This window comes from Mobula hypostoma, chromosome 18, assembly GCF_963921235.1.
Source record: "Mobula hypostoma chromosome 18, sMobHyp1.1, whole genome shotgun sequence".
NCBI lineage: Eukaryota > Metazoa > Chordata > Chondrichthyes > Myliobatiformes > Myliobatidae > Mobula > Mobula hypostoma.
The window spans coordinates 6,822,165-6,843,263 of NC_086114.1; the positions used below are offsets into that span (position 1 = coordinate 6,822,165).

The window sequence follows — 21,099 nt, forward strand, 5'->3', positions numbered from 1 at the left end:
TATGAGGAACGTCTGGCAGCTCTTGGGCTGTATACCCTGGAGTTCAGGAGAATGAGGGGGGATCTCATAGAAACATTTCAAATGTTAAAAGGCCTGAACAGATTAGATATGGCAAAGTTATTTCCCAGGGTAAGAGTGTCTAGGACAAGAAGGCACGAATTCAGAATTGAAGGACGTCCATTTAGAACAGAGCTGCGGAGAAATTACTTTAGTCAGAGGGTGATAAATCTGTGGAATTTGTTGTCACGAGCAGCTGTGGAGGCCGTCAATGGGTGTATTTAAGGCAGAGATAGATAGGTTCTTGATTAGCCAGGCATCAAAGGGTGTGGGGAGAAGGCAGGAAACGTTGACAGGGATAATATATCAGTCATCGTGGAATGGCAGAGCAGACATGATGGGCCGAATGGCTTACTTCTGCTCCTATATCTTATGGTCTTATTAGCAGGAGGGTCCTCATTCTTGTCAGAAGTCGACGAGTATTTCGGCTTGCACCGGGTACCATAGATATAATCGGCCTTCCCTTCGAGTTTGACCGCAGTTCGAGTGACGATAAGCACCTGACACGGTCCTATCTACCATATAACCATATAACAACTACAGCAGGGAGAGAAGAAATCATTTTTTAACTTTTTACATATACCATGTCACCTGGTATAAATGGATATGTTTCATTCTCCGGGTGGAGATAGTGCCGCCTCTAATTGTTTCTACTTTATTCGAAGGTCCTCCCCCAAGGCTTTCATTGATTTAGTAGTCAAAATTAGAGGGGTGTTACCTCCTCGCAACGAAGGACGGGATCCAGCAGGCATGGGGCTTCCCACTTGCACCTTGAATGGGGTCAGTTTGGATGTTCGGTTGGTCTGATTTCGAAGGTGTACAGGACGATAGGCAGCGCCTCGGGCCATTTTAACCCAGTGTCTTGACATGTTTTAGCCAGAGTATCTTTCAGTACCCCCTTCATTCTCACCACCAGTCCAGAAGACTGAGATGGGAGGGAGATGGTATTCCCAGAGCCTGACTCAATTCCTTAATCAACTTCCCAGTAAAGTGGGTTCCCCTGTCACTATTGAGTTGGTAAGGGACCCCGAAACGGGAGATGATATTCTTCATGAGGGTCTTGACCACAATTCTGATATCGTCTTTTCGGGTCAGAAAGCCCTCCACCCACTTAGAAAACGTACCAACTATTCCTAACAAATATTAAACCTCCCACTAGCTGGCATGTGCGCAAAGACAACGAAAGGAGCCTCTGCCGAGGCGGGTGATTCCCGTCTATTATACGTCTGACAAATTTCAAAACCTTGTACAATGTGCTCGGCCACTACCGTTAAACTCAGTGCAAACCAATGTTTTGGTACCTCCTTTTCCTACATGCCCCCTTCCGTGACCTATGCGATCAAGGGCGTATAGGAGACTCTAGGGGCAAACCAGCGGCCCATCAGGGTGGCGCCACACACTTTTGAGGTCGGGAACACGTTTGGTCTTGTCCCACTTTGAGTTTTATTCTGCGCTGGGGCAGATCTTTGGGCCCCTCTTGGCCCTTTAGGGTGAGCCCCGTGGGAGGTGTAATTTTTCACACAGCTTGGATGGGGACCTGCAGGTGCACGTCTCCCTTGATATCTGCTGCCGCGTTGCCATGTGTTACGAGATCAGTGGCACCAGTGTGTGCGTCGCACTTGATTATTGCTAAACTATTAAGCAGCTGTAGCAGGTTCGCGATCAAACTGGCGTGTTGTATAAGCTTCCCAGATGAGGGAATAAATCCCCTATGTTTCCACAGGGTTCCGAAATCGTGTACCACCCCAAAGGCGTAACGAGAGTCAGTATAGATATTGGCGGCCTTCCCGGCGGCCAAGATACAGGCCCGGGTTAACGCGAATAACACAGCTGCCTCAGCAGATGTGCCTAGGGAAGGGGCCGCTACCTCCAGTGTCTGAATCGCATAGCCTGCCAGAATCATTGGGCTTGTAGGAGGGATCTTCTGTAAAGAATACGGTCTCGACTACTTTCAGACAATCATGAGATTCGGGAGAACCATTAAGGTGAAAGGATTTAAGGCTGGTGCCTTTACTTAACAACATTACTTCACAGCCCGTTTGGCGAGCCGGGGTGAAGGACTTTTCCCTTTCCTTCGTCCATTTTGTATCAAAGACTCCCAAAGGGACGCGTCGTGGATCCTGTATTCAGGGACCCAAGTGCAGTACCTGCAATAGTTTGTCATGCCTAGAAAGATCATCATCTGCTTCTTGGTGGAAGGCTTAGGAGCCCGTGTGGTGGCAGAAGTACGTTCGGGGCCTAATCTTCAATATATACCCCAAGTAGGTGACTATCGTTTGGTAGTACTGTAATTTGGACTGAGGGATTCGGTGAACCTTAGCCGCCCAGTGGTTTAAAAGTGTAATGGAGTCCTTTCCACGGGTGGCGAGAGTTTGAGAAGCAAATAACAAGTCGGTGTACAGTACTGCAACAGAGCGCCCTCTTCGGAGAGGGATATTTCAGCCAGGTCGTCTCGGACTGCAGCAGCGTAGGCAGCCGGGCTTTCCGTGTATCCCCGAGAAAGTCGAGTCCATGTATATTGTTGGCCATTGTAAGTAAAGGCAAATAGGTACTGGCTGCCCTCGTGCGGGGGGATGGAGAGGAAAGCAGAACACAAGTTGACGACAGTGTACCAGCGACTTTGGAAGGGAATGGACAGTATAACATTAGTAGCCGGCACAACGGGCGAAATCGGTTGCACGATTTGATTAATGGTCCGTAGGTCCTCTACGAACTGCCGTTCCTCAGGTCTTTACGGTTTAGGGACTGGCAAATAAGTGCTGCAAGGGCTCGGACTGGACGGAAGAACTTCTTGTTGTAGCATCAGGTCATTGGCCTGATGCCCTGCAGGGCGTCCGGTGATAGGCGGGTACTGTCGGTCGGAGGGTAGGCGGCTAGTCTACTTCTGAGTCACCCGGTGGGGGGTTACTGTTATGACAAGGCCTACACGATTTTTGCGTTGAGCCCATAATTCTGGGTTCACCTGGTGCATGTCGTCAGGTCCCGACCATTGGACTTCGGGAGGGGGATGATGATGAGAAAATATCCCTTCGGATCGCAGGTGGTAATTGTAATAATGCCCATTCTGGGGTTCAGCAAGTGTACCCCGGTTTCCCGGCATAGGGATCTGTGTCTCTAGGAATAATTGCGCCTGGCCATGGAAAAAGGCCAGGGTCTAGACCCTCCGGGCCAAAAACTATGGCTCCACTGAAGAAAATAGACCCTAACGTGCCCCCATATTCGAAAGCCTTGTTACGATCATCATCACCGGGATTGGGGTCTCGGAAGGCGGCGGGACAATGCAATACAGTTGCCGGCTTGCAGGTATTTACAACATCTCCCAAGAATCCCCGATTTCCCCATTCCGTCGTTATTCCCGGCCACAAGGCAGCTCGAGGTACAATCGATCGGGAGTGTAATGGATTGCGGCGTTCAGTTTACCCAAAGCCTGGCGTCCTAGTAGGTTAACAGATGAGTTGTTAGCGTTTCCTTCGTCTCTCTACCGTCTACTCTAATTTCTCCAGGCTGAGTTAATGGACCCGTCATGGGGACTTCGGCTATCCCCACGATTTTTATAGTTTTAGGCAGTACCACTGAGGGACTTACGGAGGATATAGTGGCGCCGGAATCAATCAGAACAGGTATTCTTTTATCAGCTATTCCTACTTCCAGGAGAGGATCCTCCTGAAGGTTCTCAGAGAGCCTGATCATAGGGCCGCTTGCATCGTCTTCCCCTCATTGCCTCCTCAGTGGAACCCGAAGGGGTTGCGCGGAGTGAAATGTGTTCCTCGGGATTTTCGCGGGACAACCTTTCTCCCTGCCCCTCCACTCTCTAATCCAATGCCCCTTTCGCCCGCATTCCCTGCATAGGTCCTCTCTCTTGTCCTGGGGCCTTGGTCAAGCACCCGCCTTCCACTCCCCTTTTTGCATATACTGCCCCTTTTCTTAAACAACCCACTTCGCTCCATGTTGGTCAGGGTCCAAGTTACCACATTCCATCGCTGGGTCTGCCAGTTCAGATTAGTCCACTGAAAGACATGGTCGACCTCCGGTCGGAGGCAGTTAAGAAAGGTTTGTACAGCCAGCTAGGCATTTTGCTGGTCCAGGGGTATTCCCGCATTTGATTCCCAGGTGTCTTTGAATCGAGCTATTAAGTCAGTGACAGTCTCTCTTTCACATGCACCGGGTAACTTCTCCGAAGTCCTCATGTTGTCGGGTTGCGGAAGGATAGGGGCTTTATTTTTGCGCACCCACGTTTCCAGAGCCTGACGGGCATCCTCGCCGACTGCCGGTCACCAGTCTCCCTCAGGAGTAGCATTGGCGAGCGGGAAGTTAGCCTCCGCCCCAGCCCATGATACGGAGAAATGCCCGTAAATCGCCATGCGGCGGGATAAATATTTGACAGGTCTGGGTAAGCCCTTTATGAAACGCTGAAGGTTTTCTTAGTGAATCAGGGGCGTCGCCGATCTTAATGCGTACCTCAGCCGGGGTCCAGGGTTTTAAAATGGGGACATCATTATCTGGGGGAATTGAGAGGACCCTCCCCTTGTGGTGCTATTGGGCAACCCCTCTCCTCAGTCCGTCCCCGCCCGTAAACTCCGGAAGAATCGGGGTTTCGGTCCAGGGTAGCAGCCGGTGCCGCACAGCCTGAGCAATCCCACTGCCACTTCAATAACTTGCATATAAATCACTGGAAAATGTAACAGATTACCTGCTGTCCCCTGTTTCCAGCCAAACCTTATCGGCGGGTACACCTGGGGAGCTAACGGGTCGCCCAACAATTGCTTTGCCCTCTTGTATTTTGCAATTTTCTTATCCGTGCCCTTATTTATTGGGGCCTTCGTAATCAGTTCGGCCGGGCGTCGTTCATGGGGAAGAAGAGAAAATCTGCAGATGCTGGAAATCCAAGCGACAAACACAAAGTGCTGGGGGAACTCTGCAGGCCAGGCAGCATCTATAAAAAACAGTACAGTCGACGTTTCGGGCCAACCCTTTCTTCTCTAAGAGGCTGCCTGGCCGGAGTTCCTCCAGCATTTTGTGTCTGTCGTTCATAGGAAGGTCCCTTGTTCTTTTTCGATCGGGTTGGCTTGACCAGGCCCGGCTTTCAATTTTAACATATACTTTTAATTTTATTTTTTACTATTCTATGTTCTATTTTCTATATTAACTGCGTTTAGCAAGCAGCTGATTATATGAATACCTGTGTCCCCGTTAAATTTCACAAAAATATTTTGTCAATTATGTCTCATCTTCCTCTCCCAGTTTCCCTTCTTGTTCTTATCAGAATTCAGGAACTGGTCACCGGTCAAATGCCTCACCCTGGTCTTGGTTTGATTCCTGTCTTTCAAGGAAGTCTCACAGGTAGGGTTTCGATTCCTTTCTGAGGGACCAATTACTTGGCTGGGACTCAGCTGGATCCGGTATATTGGGATCCCATCCTCGTGGCCAAATTGTTAGGGAATTTCCTTTTCCACACAAGACTCAGATCCAGGTATTCGTTAGGACATTTAATTTACCTGACACAGGGGAGCCTATAATCTGCTTAAAATCAGTACATGCACCCTCATTATGGTTGATTCTAATGGGTATGGTCTGTTTAATATTTCCATATTTGGTATTGTTCTAAGCAAGCTAGAGGGGAAACCCCCCAGTAGCCTCATGGTGTACAGCAGTAGGCCAGAGGGCAACATCACTGTAGACTTACGTCTACAGCAGTAGGCTAAAGGGCAACACCGGGATTTTCTGCTGATCCAGGCATTAAGCAATACAGACACACAGTTCTGTAGTCTGGTAAAGATATTCTCTCAACCCAGCTGGTCAAAATCCACCACAAGGAGGGAACTGAACAAAACCCTTCTGCATGCAGAATGTTCATTTCCCTCTATGCCCTGTGCATTCAACATTATACCTCAAGCATCAAGCTCCTAAACCACTGTGGATTATGGACTCCCTTTCAAGGACTCTACAACTCATGTTCTCAGTATTATTTACTTACTTACTCATTTATTTTTTTTTATTTGCACAGTTTGTCTTCTTTTGCACATTGGTTAGTTGTCAGTCTTTGGGTGTAGTTTTTCATTGATTCTATTGTATTTCTTTGTTCCACTGTGAAATCCAACAAGAAAGGGAATCTCAGGGTAGTATATGGTGACATGTATTTACTTTGATAATAAACTTATTTTGAACTTTGTACGTTGTCGAGCTGAGAGCCTCTTCAATGCTTCTATCATATTTCCCTCCATCACTGACCCTGGCAGTACATTTCAGACATGTACAATTTACTATGTACAGGGGAATGGAATGAGCAAAATTGAAGTCTTGTGAGAAATTTAGGCAATACAGAAGCAAGCCTTTCAGAAACATAGAAACACAGAAAACCTACAGCACAATACAGGCCCTTCGGCCCACAGTGCTGTGCTGAACATGTCCTCACCTGAGAAATTACCGAGGGTTACCCATAGCCCTCTATTTTTCTAAGCTCCATGTACCTATCCAGGAGTCTCTTAAAAGACCCTATTGTTTCTGCCTCCACCACCACCACTGGAAGCCCATTCCATGCGCTCACCATGCTCTGCATAAAAAAAACTTACCCCTGACATCTCCTCTGTACCTACTTCCAAGCACCTTAAAACTATGCCTTCTTGTGCTAGCCATTTCAGCCCTGGGAAAAAGCCTCTGATTATCCACACGATCAATGCCTCTCATTATCTTGTACACCTCTATCAGGTCACCTCTCATCCTCTGTCGCTCCAAGGAAAAAGGCCAAGTTTACTCAACCTATTCTCATAAGGCATGCTCCCCAATCCAGGCAACATCCTTGTAAATCTCCTCTGCACCCTTTCTATGGTTTCCACATCCTTCCTGTAGTGAGGCAACCAGAATTGAGCACAGTACTCCAAGTGGGGTCTGACCAGGGTCCTATATAGGTGTAACATTACCACTTAGCTCTTAAACTCAATCCCACGGTTGATGCATCGTATGCCTTCTTAACCAGAGTCAGCCTGCATAGCAGCTTTGAGTGTCCTATGGACTTGGACCCCAAGATCCCACTGATCCTCCACACTGCCAAGAGTCTTACCATTAATGCCATCATATTTGACCTACAAACATGAACTACCTCACACTTATCTGGGTTGAACTCCATCTGCCACTTCTCAGCCCAGTTTTGCATCCTATCAATGTTCCACTGTAACCTCTGACAGCCACCTACACTACCCACAACACCCCCGTTTGTGTCATCAGCAAACTTACTAACCCATCCCTCCACTTCCTCATCCCGGTCATTTATAAAAATCACAAAGAGAAGGCGTCCCAGAACAGATTCCTGAGGCACACCACTGGTCACTGACCTCCATGAGAATATGACCCGTCTACAACCACGGCAAGCCAGTTCTGGATCCACAAAGCAAGATTCCCTTGGATCCCATGCCTCCTTACTTTCTCAATAAGCCTTGCATGGGGTACCTTATCATATGCCTTGCTGATAAGCAAGGCATATGATATACACTTCTTCTATGGCTCTACCTTCATCAATGTGTTTTATCACAACCTCAAAAAAATTCTATCAGGCTCGTAAGGCATGACCTGCCTTTGACAAAGCCATGCTGAGTATTCCTAATCATATTATGCCTCTCCAAATGTTCATAAATCCTGCCTCTCAGGATCTTCTCCATCAACTTACCAATCTCTGAAGTAGACTCACTGGTCTATAGTTTTCCTGGACTATCTCTGCTCCCTTTCCTGAATAAAGGAAGAACATCCGCAACCCTCCAATCCACCGGAACCTCTCCTGTCCTCATTGATGATGCGTAGATCATCGCCAGAGGCTCAGCAATCTCCTCCCTTGATTGCCACGGTAGCCTGGGGTAAATCCTGTCCGGTCCTGGTGACTTATACAACTTGATGCCTTCCAGAGGCTCCAGCACATCCTCTTCCTTAATATCTGGATGCTCAAGCTTTTCAGTCCACTGCAAGTCATCACTACCATCACCAAGAACCTTTTCCGTAGTGAATACTGAAGCAAAGTATTCATAAGTACCTCTGCTATCTCCTCCGGTTCCATACACACTTTTCCACAGTCACACTTGATTGGTCCTATTCTCTCATGCCTTATCTTCCTGCTCTTCACATACTCGTAGAATACCTTGGGGTTTTCCTTAATCCTGTCCGCCAAGGCCTTCTCGTGGCCCCTTCGGGCTCTCCTAATTTCATCTTAAGCTCCTTCCTGCTAGCCTTATCTAAATCTCTATCATTACCTAGTTTTCCCCTTACTCCAATTAAACGTTTCCCTAACTTGTCTGTTCCTATCCCTCTCCAATGCTATGGTAAAGGAGATAGAATTGTGACCACTATCTCCAAAATGCTCTCCCACTGAGAGACCTGACACCTGACCAGGTTCATTTCCCAATACCAGATCAAGTACAGCCTCTCCTCTTGTAGGCTTATCTACATATGGTGTCAAGAAACCTTCCTGAACACACCTAACAAACTCCACCCCATCTAAACCCCTCACTCTAGGGAGATGCCAATCAATATTTGAAAAATTATAATCTCCCACAACAACAACCCTGTTATTATTACACCTTTGCAGAATCTGTCTTCCTATCTGCTCCTCGATGTCCCTGTTACTATTGGGTGGTCTATTAAAAAAAAATCACCCAGTAGAGTTATTAACCCCTTCCTATTCCTAACTTCCACCCACAGAGACTCTGTAGACAACCCCTCCATGACTTCCTCCTTTTCTGCAGCCGTGACACTATCTCTGATCAACAGTGCCACGCCCCCACCTCTTTTGCCTCCCTTCCTGTCCTTTCTGAAACATCTAAAGCCTGGCACTTGAAGTAGCCATTCCTGAACCTGCACCATCCAAGTCTCTGTAATGGCCACAACATCATAGCTCCAAGTGCTGATCCACGCTCTAAGCTTATCCACTTTGTTCACTTTGGGGACTTGATAGAGGTATTTAAAATTATGAGGGGGATAGATAGAGTTGACGTGGATAGGCTTTTTCCATTGAGAGTGGGGAAGATTCAAACAAGAGGACATGAGTTGAGAGTTAAAGGGCAAAAGTTTAGGGGGAACATGAGGGGGAACTTCTTTACTCAGAGAGTGGTAGCTGTGTGGAACGAGCTTCCAGCAGAAGTGGTTGAGGCAGGTTCAATGTTGTCGTTTAAAGTTAAATTGGACAGCTATATGGACAGGAATGGAGGGTTATGGGCTGAGTGCAGGTCGGTGGGACTAGGTGAGAGTAAGAGTTCGACATGGACTAGAAGGGCCGAGATGGCCTGTTTCCATGCTGTAATTGTTATATAGTTAATTGGTTAATACTCCTCGCATTAAAATAGACATATCTCAAACCATCGGTCTGAGCGCGTCCCTTCTCTATCACCTGCCTATCTTCCCTTTTGCACTGTCTACAAGCTTTCTCGATTTGTGAGCTAACCTCCCTTTCCTCTGTCACTTCAGTTCAGTTCCCACACCCCAGCAATTCTAGTTTAAATTCTCCCCAATAGCCTTTGCAAACCTCCCCGCCAGGGTATTGGTCCCCCTGGGATTCAAGTACAACCCGTCCTTTTTGTACAGGTCACACCTGCCCCAAAAGAGGTCCCAATGATCCACAAATCTGAATCCCTGCCCCCTGCTCCAATCCCTCAGCCACGCATTTATCCTCCACCTCACTCTATTCCTATACTCACTGTCACGTGGCACAGGCAGTAATCCCGAGATTACTACTGTTGAGGTCCTGCTTCTCAATTTCCTTCCTAACTCCCTGTAGTCTGTTTTCAGGACCTCCTCCCTTTTCCTAGCTATGTCGTTGTTACCAATATGACCTCTGGCTGTTCTCCTTCCCACTTCAAGATATCGTGGATGCAATCAGAAACATCCCAGACCCTGACACCTGGGAGGCAAACTACCATCTGCGTTTCTTTCCTGCGGCCACAGAATCGCCTGTCTGACCCCCTAACTATAGAGTCCCCTATCACTGCTGCCATCCTCTTCCTGTCCCTACCCTTCTGAGCCACAGGGCCAGACTCTGTGCCAGAGGCGCAGCCACTGTTGCTTCCCCCAGGTAGGTCGTCCACCCCAACAGTACTCAAACAGGAGTACTTATTGTTAAGGGCGACAGCCACTGGGATTCTCTCTAGCATCTGCCTCTTGCCCTTCCCTCTCCTGACTGTTACCCACTTACCCGTCTCCCCAGGCCCCGGAGTGACTACCTGCCTATAGCTTCTCTCTATCACCTCCTCCCTGACCAGATGAAGGTCATTGAGCTGCATCTCCAGTTCCCTAACGTGGTCCCTAAGGATCTGCAGCTCGATGCACCTGGTGCAGATGTGGCTGTCCGGGAGGCTGGGAGTCTCCAGGACCTCCCACACCTGACACCGAGCACAGAAAACCGGCCTCACACACATATTTTCTGTATGTATTCTACACAAGTAACCTACCTTGCCTCGACCCTTTATCACCGAAGCCTCGGTGAGCCAAAGCCTTCCTACTCTGTCTCCCTCTACTCTGACGCCCGCTGTATAAACCCGTCTTATTTTTAAACTCTTCTCGCAGTTCTCACTGGCTGACATCCACGCGCTTATGCGGTCGTGCCCTGTTCAAACTGCTGAAGAAATAACCATCACATTTTGAACTCGTCTTACTGTTCTCACTGGCTGACATCTATGTGCTTGCGCAGTCGTGCCCCGTTCAAACTGCTGAAGAAATAACCTTTTGACCCTGATGTCTACCTAAGCTAGTTTCATCAAGACTATCAAGGATATATATACAGAAAGGTACTAGCAAGGCCAGTCATATCACAAAGGATCCCTCCCTCTCTGTTCCTGGACTGTCTGTTCCACTCCCATCAGGGTGGAGGCTACGTAGGATCCACGTCAGGACCACCAGACTCAAAACAGTTACTTTCCCCGAGCCATAAGGTTGATCAATACCTTCACTTGCTAACCCACCCGGCACCACTACTTAACCACGAGGAATTCTGCAGATGCTGGAAATTCAAGCAACACACATCAAAGTTGCTGGTGAACGCAGCAGGCACTACTTTGTCAGTCACCTCATGAGGACACAGCTGTACCAAACATCACTTTATGTACATATAAAGTTCAAAGTACATTTATTATTAAATTATGTGTACATTAAACAACCTTGAGTTTCATCTCCTTGCTGGCAGCCACAAAAAAATAGAAATCCAAAAGAACCCATTAAAAAAACTATCAAAAACCTGATGTGCAGAGAGAAAAGAACAAATTGTGCAAACAACAACAGTAAGCAAACAGCATTCAGAACTGAAGTTTTACAAAAGTCATGGAGCCAGACATCACTGCTGTCAGAACAGGCCACAGCATCAGTTCAGCGCAGAGCAGAGCCGAATAAATGTCACAGAGCAATGAGCAGACCCAGCCTGTGCCTCACCTCCAGTCCCAACATCCTGACCTTCGACCTTCTCCATCTGGCCTGGCGCTTAAATCGATCAACCCTAGGGTCTTTCCTAGCTGTCAGTCTATAGATATATATACATACACACACACACTATCATATAGAGTCACATATATTGATATTTATTGTGTTTATTTTCATTATTGGGTTCTTCATTATTACACTGTGTTGTGATTTTCTGTACTGCATCAGAACCACAGCAACAATTATTTCTTTCTTCTTTACACTTGTGTACTGGAAATGACATTAAACAATCTTTAATAAGACCATAAGACAAAGGACCAGAATTAGGCCACTCAGGCCATTGAGTTTGCTCCGCCATTTGATCATGTCTGATTTATTTTCCCTCTCAACCCCCATTCAACTTTGACACCCTCACTAACCAAGAGCCAACCAACCTCCGCTTTAAGTATATCCAATGACTTGGCCTGCACAGCCGTCTATAGCAATAAATTCCACAGATTCACCTCCATCTGGCTAAAGAAATTCCTCCTCATCTCTGTTCCAAAAAGACATCCTTCTATTCTGAGCTGTGCCCTCTAGTCCTAGACTCTCCCACTATTGGAAATATCCTCTCCAGGTCTACTCTATCTAGGCCATTTGTCTGTGTTTGGTCCATATCCTACTTAACCTTTCCTGTCCAAATGTCTTTTAAGCATTGTAATTGTACCCACTTTACCACTTTCACTGGCAGTTCATCATCACCTTGTGTGTGATAAAAGTTGCCCAAGTCCTATTTACCCTTCTCACATTTCTGTAAGAAGTTTGTATGTCCTTCCTGTCAGTGTGTGGGTTTCCTCCGGGCGCTCCAGTTTCCTCTCGTAGTTCAAAGATGTACCGGTTAGTAGGTTAATTGGTCATTGTAAAATTGTCCTGTGATTAAGCTAGGATTAAATCAGGAGTTTGCTGGGTGATGCAGTGCATTGGGCTGAAATGGCTTGTTCTAGGCTCTATCTCTAAATAAACAAACAAACTAATTAATTAATTAATTAAAGCTTTGCATTCTAGTTTTAACCTGGAAAAAGGCTGTTACCATCCACATGACCTCATGATGCAATCCACAAGTGTGCTAATGCAATAATAAAGGAATAAAGGAACAAAGGGCCTATATAATATCCATTAAATGGTCTTTCCTACTTTTTCTTGTTCTCTTGATAATTATTGACTCTGATCATATGGTCACATTTATTTAAGTCTGATTATTGACATTTGTTGACTGCTTATGGTTGTTTGCACTATTGTCTTATAAATTGTTGGTTGCTGTTGTGTTGTCTGTTATGGTAATTGTCCTGAGTTTTATGCTTGGCACCAAACCAAAATTAATTCTGGTATGTTTCACACACTGGCAATAAAATGATTCTGATAACTATGTACCATTCTAACTGGTTGTATCACCGTCTGGTATGGGGGCGGGGGCTCGTTATACATGTATGTTTTTACTGTGATTCACTTTTTTCTATTAGTATATATTGCATTGTACTGCTGCTGCTACAAAGACAACAAATTTGATGGCATATGCTGATGATATCTAACCTGATTCTGATTTTAAAACATTGGTTAGACCACAGATCTGATCACCATACGATAGGAAAGATGTGGTAGCAGTAAAGAGAGTGCGGGAGAGATTTACCAGGATGTTGCCTGGAATCTATGACTTTAGTACAAGACAAAACGGTTTGTCTGTAAATTTCTACAGATGTATGGTGCAGTCAGCTTTCTAACTGGCTACATCACTGGTATGGCGGCTCCAATGCAAAGGACTACAAACAGTGGTAGACTTAGCTCCAACCGAGTTCCTGGAAGTTCACATCTCGGATGACCTCAGCTTGTCCCTGAACAAGGCAGCACAGCAGCCCCTCCAATTCCTAAGGAGACTGAAACAAGAGAAGCTCTCCCTCATCTTAACTGCATTTTATAGGAGCACCATTGATAGTGTTCTGACAAGTTGCACCTCCATCTGGTACAGGAGCAGCCAAGCATCGGACTGGAAGTCCCTACAAAATACTGTGAGAATGGTTGAGAGGATCATAGGGTCTCCTTACCATCCACCAGGGACATTTATCAAGAGTGCTGCATATGCAGGGCCCTTAGTATTATTAAGGATCCCACCCATCCATCCAGCATCCTCTTTGACTTTCTACCATCAGGCAGGAGACTCCGATACAGAAAAACAAGAACGGTCAGGATGAGAAACAGTTTCCCTCCTCAGGCCAGTAGTCCTCTGAACTCCCTGCCACATCACATTCGAAGTGTCACTGGTTAATCTGTCCTGTACCTTACAATATTTAATTTATGCACTTTACTTTGTTTATCTATGTGTAATTCACTTGTAGATTTAATTCTTGGTTTCCTAAAGTTATTGTGTATTATGTGTACTCTTGTGCTTTACACCCTGGTACAGAGATACATTGTCTCGTTTGACAGTGTACATGTATATAGTTAAATGACAATGAACTTGATCTGGCCGGTGATGTAGCATACACACTGGACTTTGTGGGGAATGGTCCTGGGTTTGAATCCGACTGGATCCCTGCATACTTTCCATCCACGCTGGGTTGAGCGTTGAGCTAGGAACTTGGCCTCAAAAAAAAAGCGAAAAATTCTAAAGAAACGATAAGGTTGATGCCCAACGTGCCATGAGGCTCGGAAAGGAACAATAATAAACCGGACTTGCCTTGATTGACATGGACACAACCTTCCCCAGCCATCAGGGGCATTGTAAACAGGCGGTGCATCAAGAAGGCAGCATCCATCATTATAGACCCTCACCATCCTGGACACCCCCTCTTCTCGTTACTACTGTCAGGGAGGAGGCAAGGAGCCTGAAGACCCACACTCAACCATTCAGAAGCAGCTTCTTTCTCACTGCCATCAGATTTCTGAACGGTCAAAACCCCATGAACACTACCTTGTTATTCCCTTTTTGCACTTTTTTTTTGTAATTTATAGTAATTCTATGTCCTTCCACTGCACTGCTGCCACAGAACAACGAAGTTCTTATCACATAGACAGTGAAATCCAATTCTTATTCCGAAGACCCACAATCAATAATTCAGATACAGCTTCTTCACCTCTGCCATTAGATCTCTTAACGGGCCATCAACTCATGAACACTATCTCATTATTTTGCTGCTAATGTATTTCCATAATTTATAGGAATTCTGTATCTTTACATTGTACTGCTGCTGCAAACAGCAATTTTCCAGCAAGACGGTCAGCTCAAGAAGTAACAATGTTGTATAACACATTGGTGAGCGTAATTAGGATTATTATGTACAGTTCCAGACATCTACCTATGGGAAAGACTGAAAGAGTACATAGAAAATTTACAGGAGTGTTGTAAGCAATGTGTAGTGAGACGAGCAGGAAGGACAGGCAGATGATAGGTCAAAACAGCAGTCATTGGGTGGAGCTGCAGTGTAACAAGAGGACAAAATCAGAAAGAGTTACAAATACTGGACTGAAGGTGTTATATTCACTCAGAGATTGGTGAGCGTGTGGAACAGTTTAAGAATTAGGGGTAGGCCATTTAGAACGGAGTTGAGGAAAAACTTTTTCACCCAGAGAGTGGTGGATATATGGAATGCTCTGCCCCAGAAGGCTGTGGAGGCCAAGTCTCTGGATGCTTTCAAGAAAGAGATGGATAGAGCTCTTAGAGATAGCAGAATCAAAGGTTATGGGGATAAGGCAGGAACTGGATACCGACAGGGGATGATCAGCCATGATCACAGTGAATGGCGGTGCTGGCTCGAAGGGCTGAATGGCCTACTCCTGCGCCTATTGTCTATTGAACAGCCAGCGAATTTGGGTTTCATTGCAACATTTAAGAGAAGTTTGGATAAGTACATGGATGGGAGGGAGTATAGACGGGTCTGGTTCTGGTGCAGGCCTAATGGAAATAGATAGTTCAGCACTGACTAGATGGGCCAAAGGGCCTGTTTGTGTGCTGTTGTGCTCTACGACACATCAACATACAGCACAACACCACTTTCCGCTGTGAAAAGCGGCCAGTGAGTGAGTGGGCCGGTGAAGGAGTGGAGCTGAGGCTTTGACTCGAGAGGCTTCGACGAGAAGAGGCAGAGGACGAGCTTATTCCCAGTTAGTCTTTACACTGCCTCCTGAGACGGTGACGTGCCTCTCATGTGAGATGTGGCAGTCGTGGGGGAGCTCCCCTCTCCTGCAGTCACATCTGCTAGAAGTGCATGCGGCTAGACGATCTGGAAGACCGTGTTAGGAATCTGGAGCAGCAGCTGGATGACCTTCGACTCACAAGGGAGAATGAGGCAGTCATAGATGAGAGCTACAGGGAGGTAGTCACACCTAGGCTGTCGGAAGCAGGTCATTGGGTGACAGAGGGGGGAAAGCGAAGGTGAGCAGGCAGGTAGTGCAGAGCACCCCTGTAGCCATTTCCCTGAATAATAAGTTTACCGTCCTGGATACTGTTGGCGGGGACGACCGACCAGGTGTGAGCCACGGTGGCAGGGCCTTTGGCACTGAGTCTGACCCTGTGGTGCAGAAGGGTGGGACGGAGAAGAGGAGAGCTGTCGTCATTGGAGACTCTATAGTCAGGGGAGCAGACAGGAGATTTTGTGGACGTGAGAAGGACACCCGCATGGTTTGTTGCCTCCCAGGTGCCAGGATCCGGGATGTCTCTGACCAGGTGCATGACATCCTGGTACGAGAGGGAAAAAACCAGAAGTCGTGATACATGTTGGCACCAACGACATAGGCAGGAAGAGGGATGAGGTCCTTAAGTGTGAGTTTCGGCAACTAGGCAGAAGGCAGAAGAACAAGACCTCAAGGGTGACGTTCTCAGGATTGCTGCCAGTGCTACATGATAGTGATGGTAAGAATTGGAGGAGATGGCAGTTGAATGCGTGACTGAGGAGTTAGTGTAGGGGCAGGGTTTTAGATTTTTAGATTTATGGATCATTGGGATCTCTTCTGGGGAAGGTGGGACCTGTACAGATTGGATGGGTTGCACCTGAGCTCGAGGGGGTGCAATATCCTTGCAGGTAGGTTTGCTAGCATGGTTCAGGAGGGTTTAAACTAATTTGCAAGGGGGATGGGACCCGGAGCGATAGAGCAGTGAAAGAAGTGCATGGAGTAAAGCCAGATCTAACATACAGAGAAGCTTTGAGGAAAGAGAAGCAGAATAAATGGTGTAAAGACAGGAAGGTAGAAGGGCTAAAGTGCGTGTATTTCAATGCAAGAAGCATCAGGAACAAAAGTGATAAACTGAGAGCTTGGATACATACATAGAATTATGATGTAGTGGACATTAGAAACTTGGCTGGCACCAGAGCAGGAATGAATTATCAATATTCCTGGATTTCAGTGCTTTAAAAGGGATAGAGAGGGGGGAAAGGGGAGGAGGGGTGGCATTACTGGTCAGGGATACTATTACAGCTACAGATAGGGTGGGTATTGTAGCAGGATCCTCTTTTGAGTCAGTATGGGTGGAAGTCAGGAACAGGAAGGGAGCAGTTACTCTATTGGGAGTATTCTATAGGTCCCCTGGTAGCAGCAGGGATACCGAGGAGCAGACTGGGAGGCAGATTTTGGAAAGGTGCAAAAATTACAGGGTTGTTATCATGGGTGACTTTAACTTCCCTAATATTGATTGGCACCTGATTAGTTCCAAGGGTTTGGACGGGGCAGAGTTTGTTAAGTGTGTCCAGGATGGATTCCTGTCACAGTATGTTGACAGGCTGACGAGGGGGGAATGCCATACTAGATCTAGTATTAGGTAACGAACCGGGTCAGGTCACAGATTTCTCAGTGGGTGAGCATCTGGAGGACAGTGACCACCACTCCCTGGCCTTCAGCATTATCATGGAAAAGGATAGAGTCAGAGAGGACAGGAAAAATTTTAATTGGGGAAGGGCAAATTATGAGGCTATAAGGCTAGAACTTGCGGGTGTGAATTGGGATGATGGTTTTGCAGGGAAACGTACTATGAACATGTGGTCGATGTTTAGAGATCTCTTGTAGGATGTTAGGGATAAATTTGTCCCGGTGAGGAAGATAAAGAATAGTAGGGTGAAGGAACCATGGGTGACAAGTGAGGTGGAAAATTTCTTCAGGTGGAAGAAGGCAGCGTACATGAGGTTTAGGAAGCAAGAATCAGATGGGTCTATTGAGGAATATAGGGAAGCAAGAAAGAAGCTTAAGAAGGGGCTGAGAAGAGTAAGGAGGGGGCATGAGAAGGCCTTGGCGAGTAGGGTAAAGGAAAACCCCAAGGCATTCTTCAATTATGTAAAGAACAAAAGGATGACAGGAGTGAAGGTAGGACCGATTAGAGATAAAGGTGGGAAGATGTGCCTGGAGGCTGTGGAAGTGAGCGAGGTCCTCAATGAATACTTCTCTTCGGTATTCACCAATGAGAGGGAACTTGATGACGGTGAGGACAATATGAGTGAGGTTGATGTTCTGGAACACGTTGATATTAAGGGAGAGGAGATGTTGGAGTTATTAAAATACATTGGGATGGATAAGTTCTCGGGGCCTGACGGAATATTCCCCAGGCTGCTCCACGAGGCGAGGGAAGAGATTGCTGAGCCTCTGGCTAGGATCTTTATGTCCTCGTTGTCTACAGGAATGGCACCGGAGGACTGGAGGGAAGCGATTGTTGTCCCCTTGTTCAAAAAAGGCAGTAGGGATAGTCCAGGTAATTATAGACCAGTGAGCCTTACGTCTGTGGTGGGAAAGCTGTTGGAAAAGATTCTTAGAGATAGGATCTATGGGCATTTAGAGAATTATGGTCTGATTAGGGACAGTCAGCATGGCTTTGTGAAGGGCAGATCGTGTCTAATAAGCCTGATAGAGTTCTTTGAGGAGGTGACCAGGCATATAGATGAGGGTAGTGCAGTGGATGTGACCTATATGGATTTTAGTAAGGCATTTGACAAGGTTACACACAGTAGGCTTATTCAGAAAGTCAGAAGGCATGGGATCCAGGGAAGTTTGGCCAGGTGGATTCAGAATTGGCTTGCCTGCAGAAGGCAGAGGGTTGTGGTGGACGGAGTACATTCGGATTGGAGGGTTGTGACTAGTGGTGTCCCACAAGGATCGGTTCTGGGACCTCTACTTTTCATAATTTTTATTAACGACCTGGATGTGGGGGTAGAAGGGTGGGTTGGCAAGTTTGCAGACGACACAGAGGTTGCTGGTGTTGTAGATACTGTAGAGGATTGTCAAAGATTGCAGAGAGACATTGATAGGTTGCAGAAGTGGGCTGAGAAGTGGCAGATGGAGTTCAACCTGGAGAAGTGTGAGGTGATACACTTTGAAAGGACAAACTCCAAGGCAGAGTACAAAGTAAATGGCAGGATACTTGGTAGTGTGGAGGAGCAGAGGGATCTGGGGGTACATGTCCACAGATCCCTGAAAGTTGCCTCACAGGTAGATAGGGTAGTTAAGAAAGCTTATGGTGTGTTAGCTTTCATAAGTTGAGGGATAGAGTTTAAGAGTCACGATGTAATGATGCAGCTCTATAAAACTCTGGTTAGGCCACACTTGGAGTACTGTGTCCAGTTCTGGTCGCCTCACTATAGGAAGGATGTGGAAGCATTGGAAAGGGTACAGAGGAGATTTACCAGGATGCTGCCTGGTTTAGAGAGTATGGATTATGATCAGAGATTAAGGGAGCTAGGGCTTTACTCTTTGGAGAGAAGGAGGATGAGAGGAGACATGATAGAGGTATACAAGATATTAAGAGGAATAGATAGAGTGGACAGCCAGCGCCTCTTCCCCAGAGCACCACTGCTCAATAGAAGAGGAACATGGCTTTAAGGTAAGGGGTGGGAAGTTCAAGGGGGATATTAGAGGAAGGTTTTACACTCAGAGCGTGGTTGGTGCGTGGAATGCACTGCCTGAGTCAGTGGTGGAGGCAGATACACTAGTGACATTTGAGAGACTACTAGACAGGTATATGGAGGAATTTAAGGTGGGGGGTTATATGGGAGGCAGGGTTTGAGGGTCAGCACAACATTGTGGGCCGAAGGCCCTGTACTGTGCTGTACTATTCTATGTTCTATGTAACACTGTTAACAGGTCTTGCCATTAGTAGTGTACAGTGAACAGGGCACTGTAGCATCACATTTTACAGCACTAGCTGCATACCTACCTACTGCCCATTATGCTGCTGGCACTTAGGGTGGCAATGAAGATCCTCCATCTCTGGCAGTGCTCAGGGCTTCCTTCATCATGTCGGAGTCAGCATGGTTTTCATTACCACCAGTCATGCAGGTCCCAGGTGGAGACTCAGGAAAACCATCACACTCAGATGTAGAAGAATTCTTCATTGGTGTTTCCGTAACAGTCTTGTTAGCCCTGAGCTGAACCCCCGAACCTGGAGGACTAGTGGACTCCTCTTAGGCTGGCCTCTACCCTTTGACCTGTTTGGCATGGGTGACCCTACCAAGAGCCAAAACAGCAAGGCCCTGACCCCAGCCGACGTACAAAACTCTCTGGATCATTGAAGCATGCAAGCCTCCAACCCTGTGACAAGGTTGTGGTCTTTTAGAGGCCCAGTTGTATTATTGGGGTTCAATTCCACTGCTGTCTGTAAAGAAGTGTGTACTTTCACTGCGTGGATTTCGTCCAGGTGCTCCAGTTTCCTCGTATATTCCAAAGACTCACGCGTTGGAGCTTTAAGATGTGGGTGTACTATGTCTGCACTGAATGTATGCAACACTTGGGAACTGCGCAGCACAACCTCAGACTGCATTGATTGTTGATACAAACAACATATTTCACTTTATGCTTCGATGTACAAGTGACAAATAAAGCTAATATGTTTGAAAAAAATCATTAGTAAAGGCAAGGGAGCCATGTGCCTTCTTTACCACACTATCAACTTTTCAGGGAACTGTAGACTTGGATCCCAAGATTCCTCTGCACAGGGGGTCTGGCTATCAATAGTACATCTGCCCACCCAAAAGGCCTGATTAAACTCCATCTGCCGTTTCTCACCTATATCCGAGGGAACAGGTATAATTAACCCAAACTCCAATGCACAATAAATACCGAGTGACGGTGCTGGGCGGGCTGGGCTGTCAGCTGCTCATCAGGGCGGGGCGAGGCTGACGTCACTGAATATAAAGCGAGGCGCCGTGATGTCAATCACGGGGCGGAGCACTGACAGGCGTCGTGGAAGATAAGGCGTCAGGGGGCGTTCGTGACTGTGACCAGCCGATACAGGAATCTGAAGCAAATGAAAAAAAGGCCTGGGGCTGTTGGAACCTAGTGTGTCGGGTAACGGCCGTGGGGGGCTCGGGTCGAGTTAGCGTCGATTGTCAGCCGCAAATTTAATGCCCGGGCCGTGCGCCTCGACTCACCAAATGATTGGTGAAACAGGGCTGTCAATCGCACTAGAGGGCGGGGACCGATCGTCCATGGCCCAATGTTGTGTGCTCATTGGTGGTTACAACGCCGGAGGCGGGACCAGCTGAGTGGTATTTTGGGTATTGGTGAACGAGAACGTATCCTCGATCATATTTTAATGTTTTGTTTGCACTCATACATGTGAAAAATAATTTGAAAATATAAATTACTGCAAAAAAAAGCAGTCACAGTGGATTGGAACTATGCAAGGGCCGCCAAAATATCTTGCATAAT

General features: G+C 46.8%; 1 protein-coding gene across 2 annotated transcripts in view; it reads right to left on the reverse strand.

Annotated features, from left to right (window-relative positions):
• LOC134358310 (peptidyl-prolyl cis-trans isomerase-like) overlaps nt 1-2,390 on the reverse strand; it is a 35,316-nt gene extending 32,926 nt beyond the window's left edge. The window contains exon 1 of one of the 2 annotated variants that reach the window (XM_063070393.1): nt 2,205-2,390. In XM_063070393.1, the coding sequence (XP_062926463.1) occupies nt 2,205-2,239 (35 nt within the window). In that variant the 5' untranslated portion in view covers nt 2,240-2,390. The remainder of the gene's footprint in view (nt 1-2,204) is intronic. The other variant, XM_063070395.1, reaches the window with a different exon arrangement.
• Nucleotides 2,391-21,099: the final 18,709 nt, after the last annotated feature.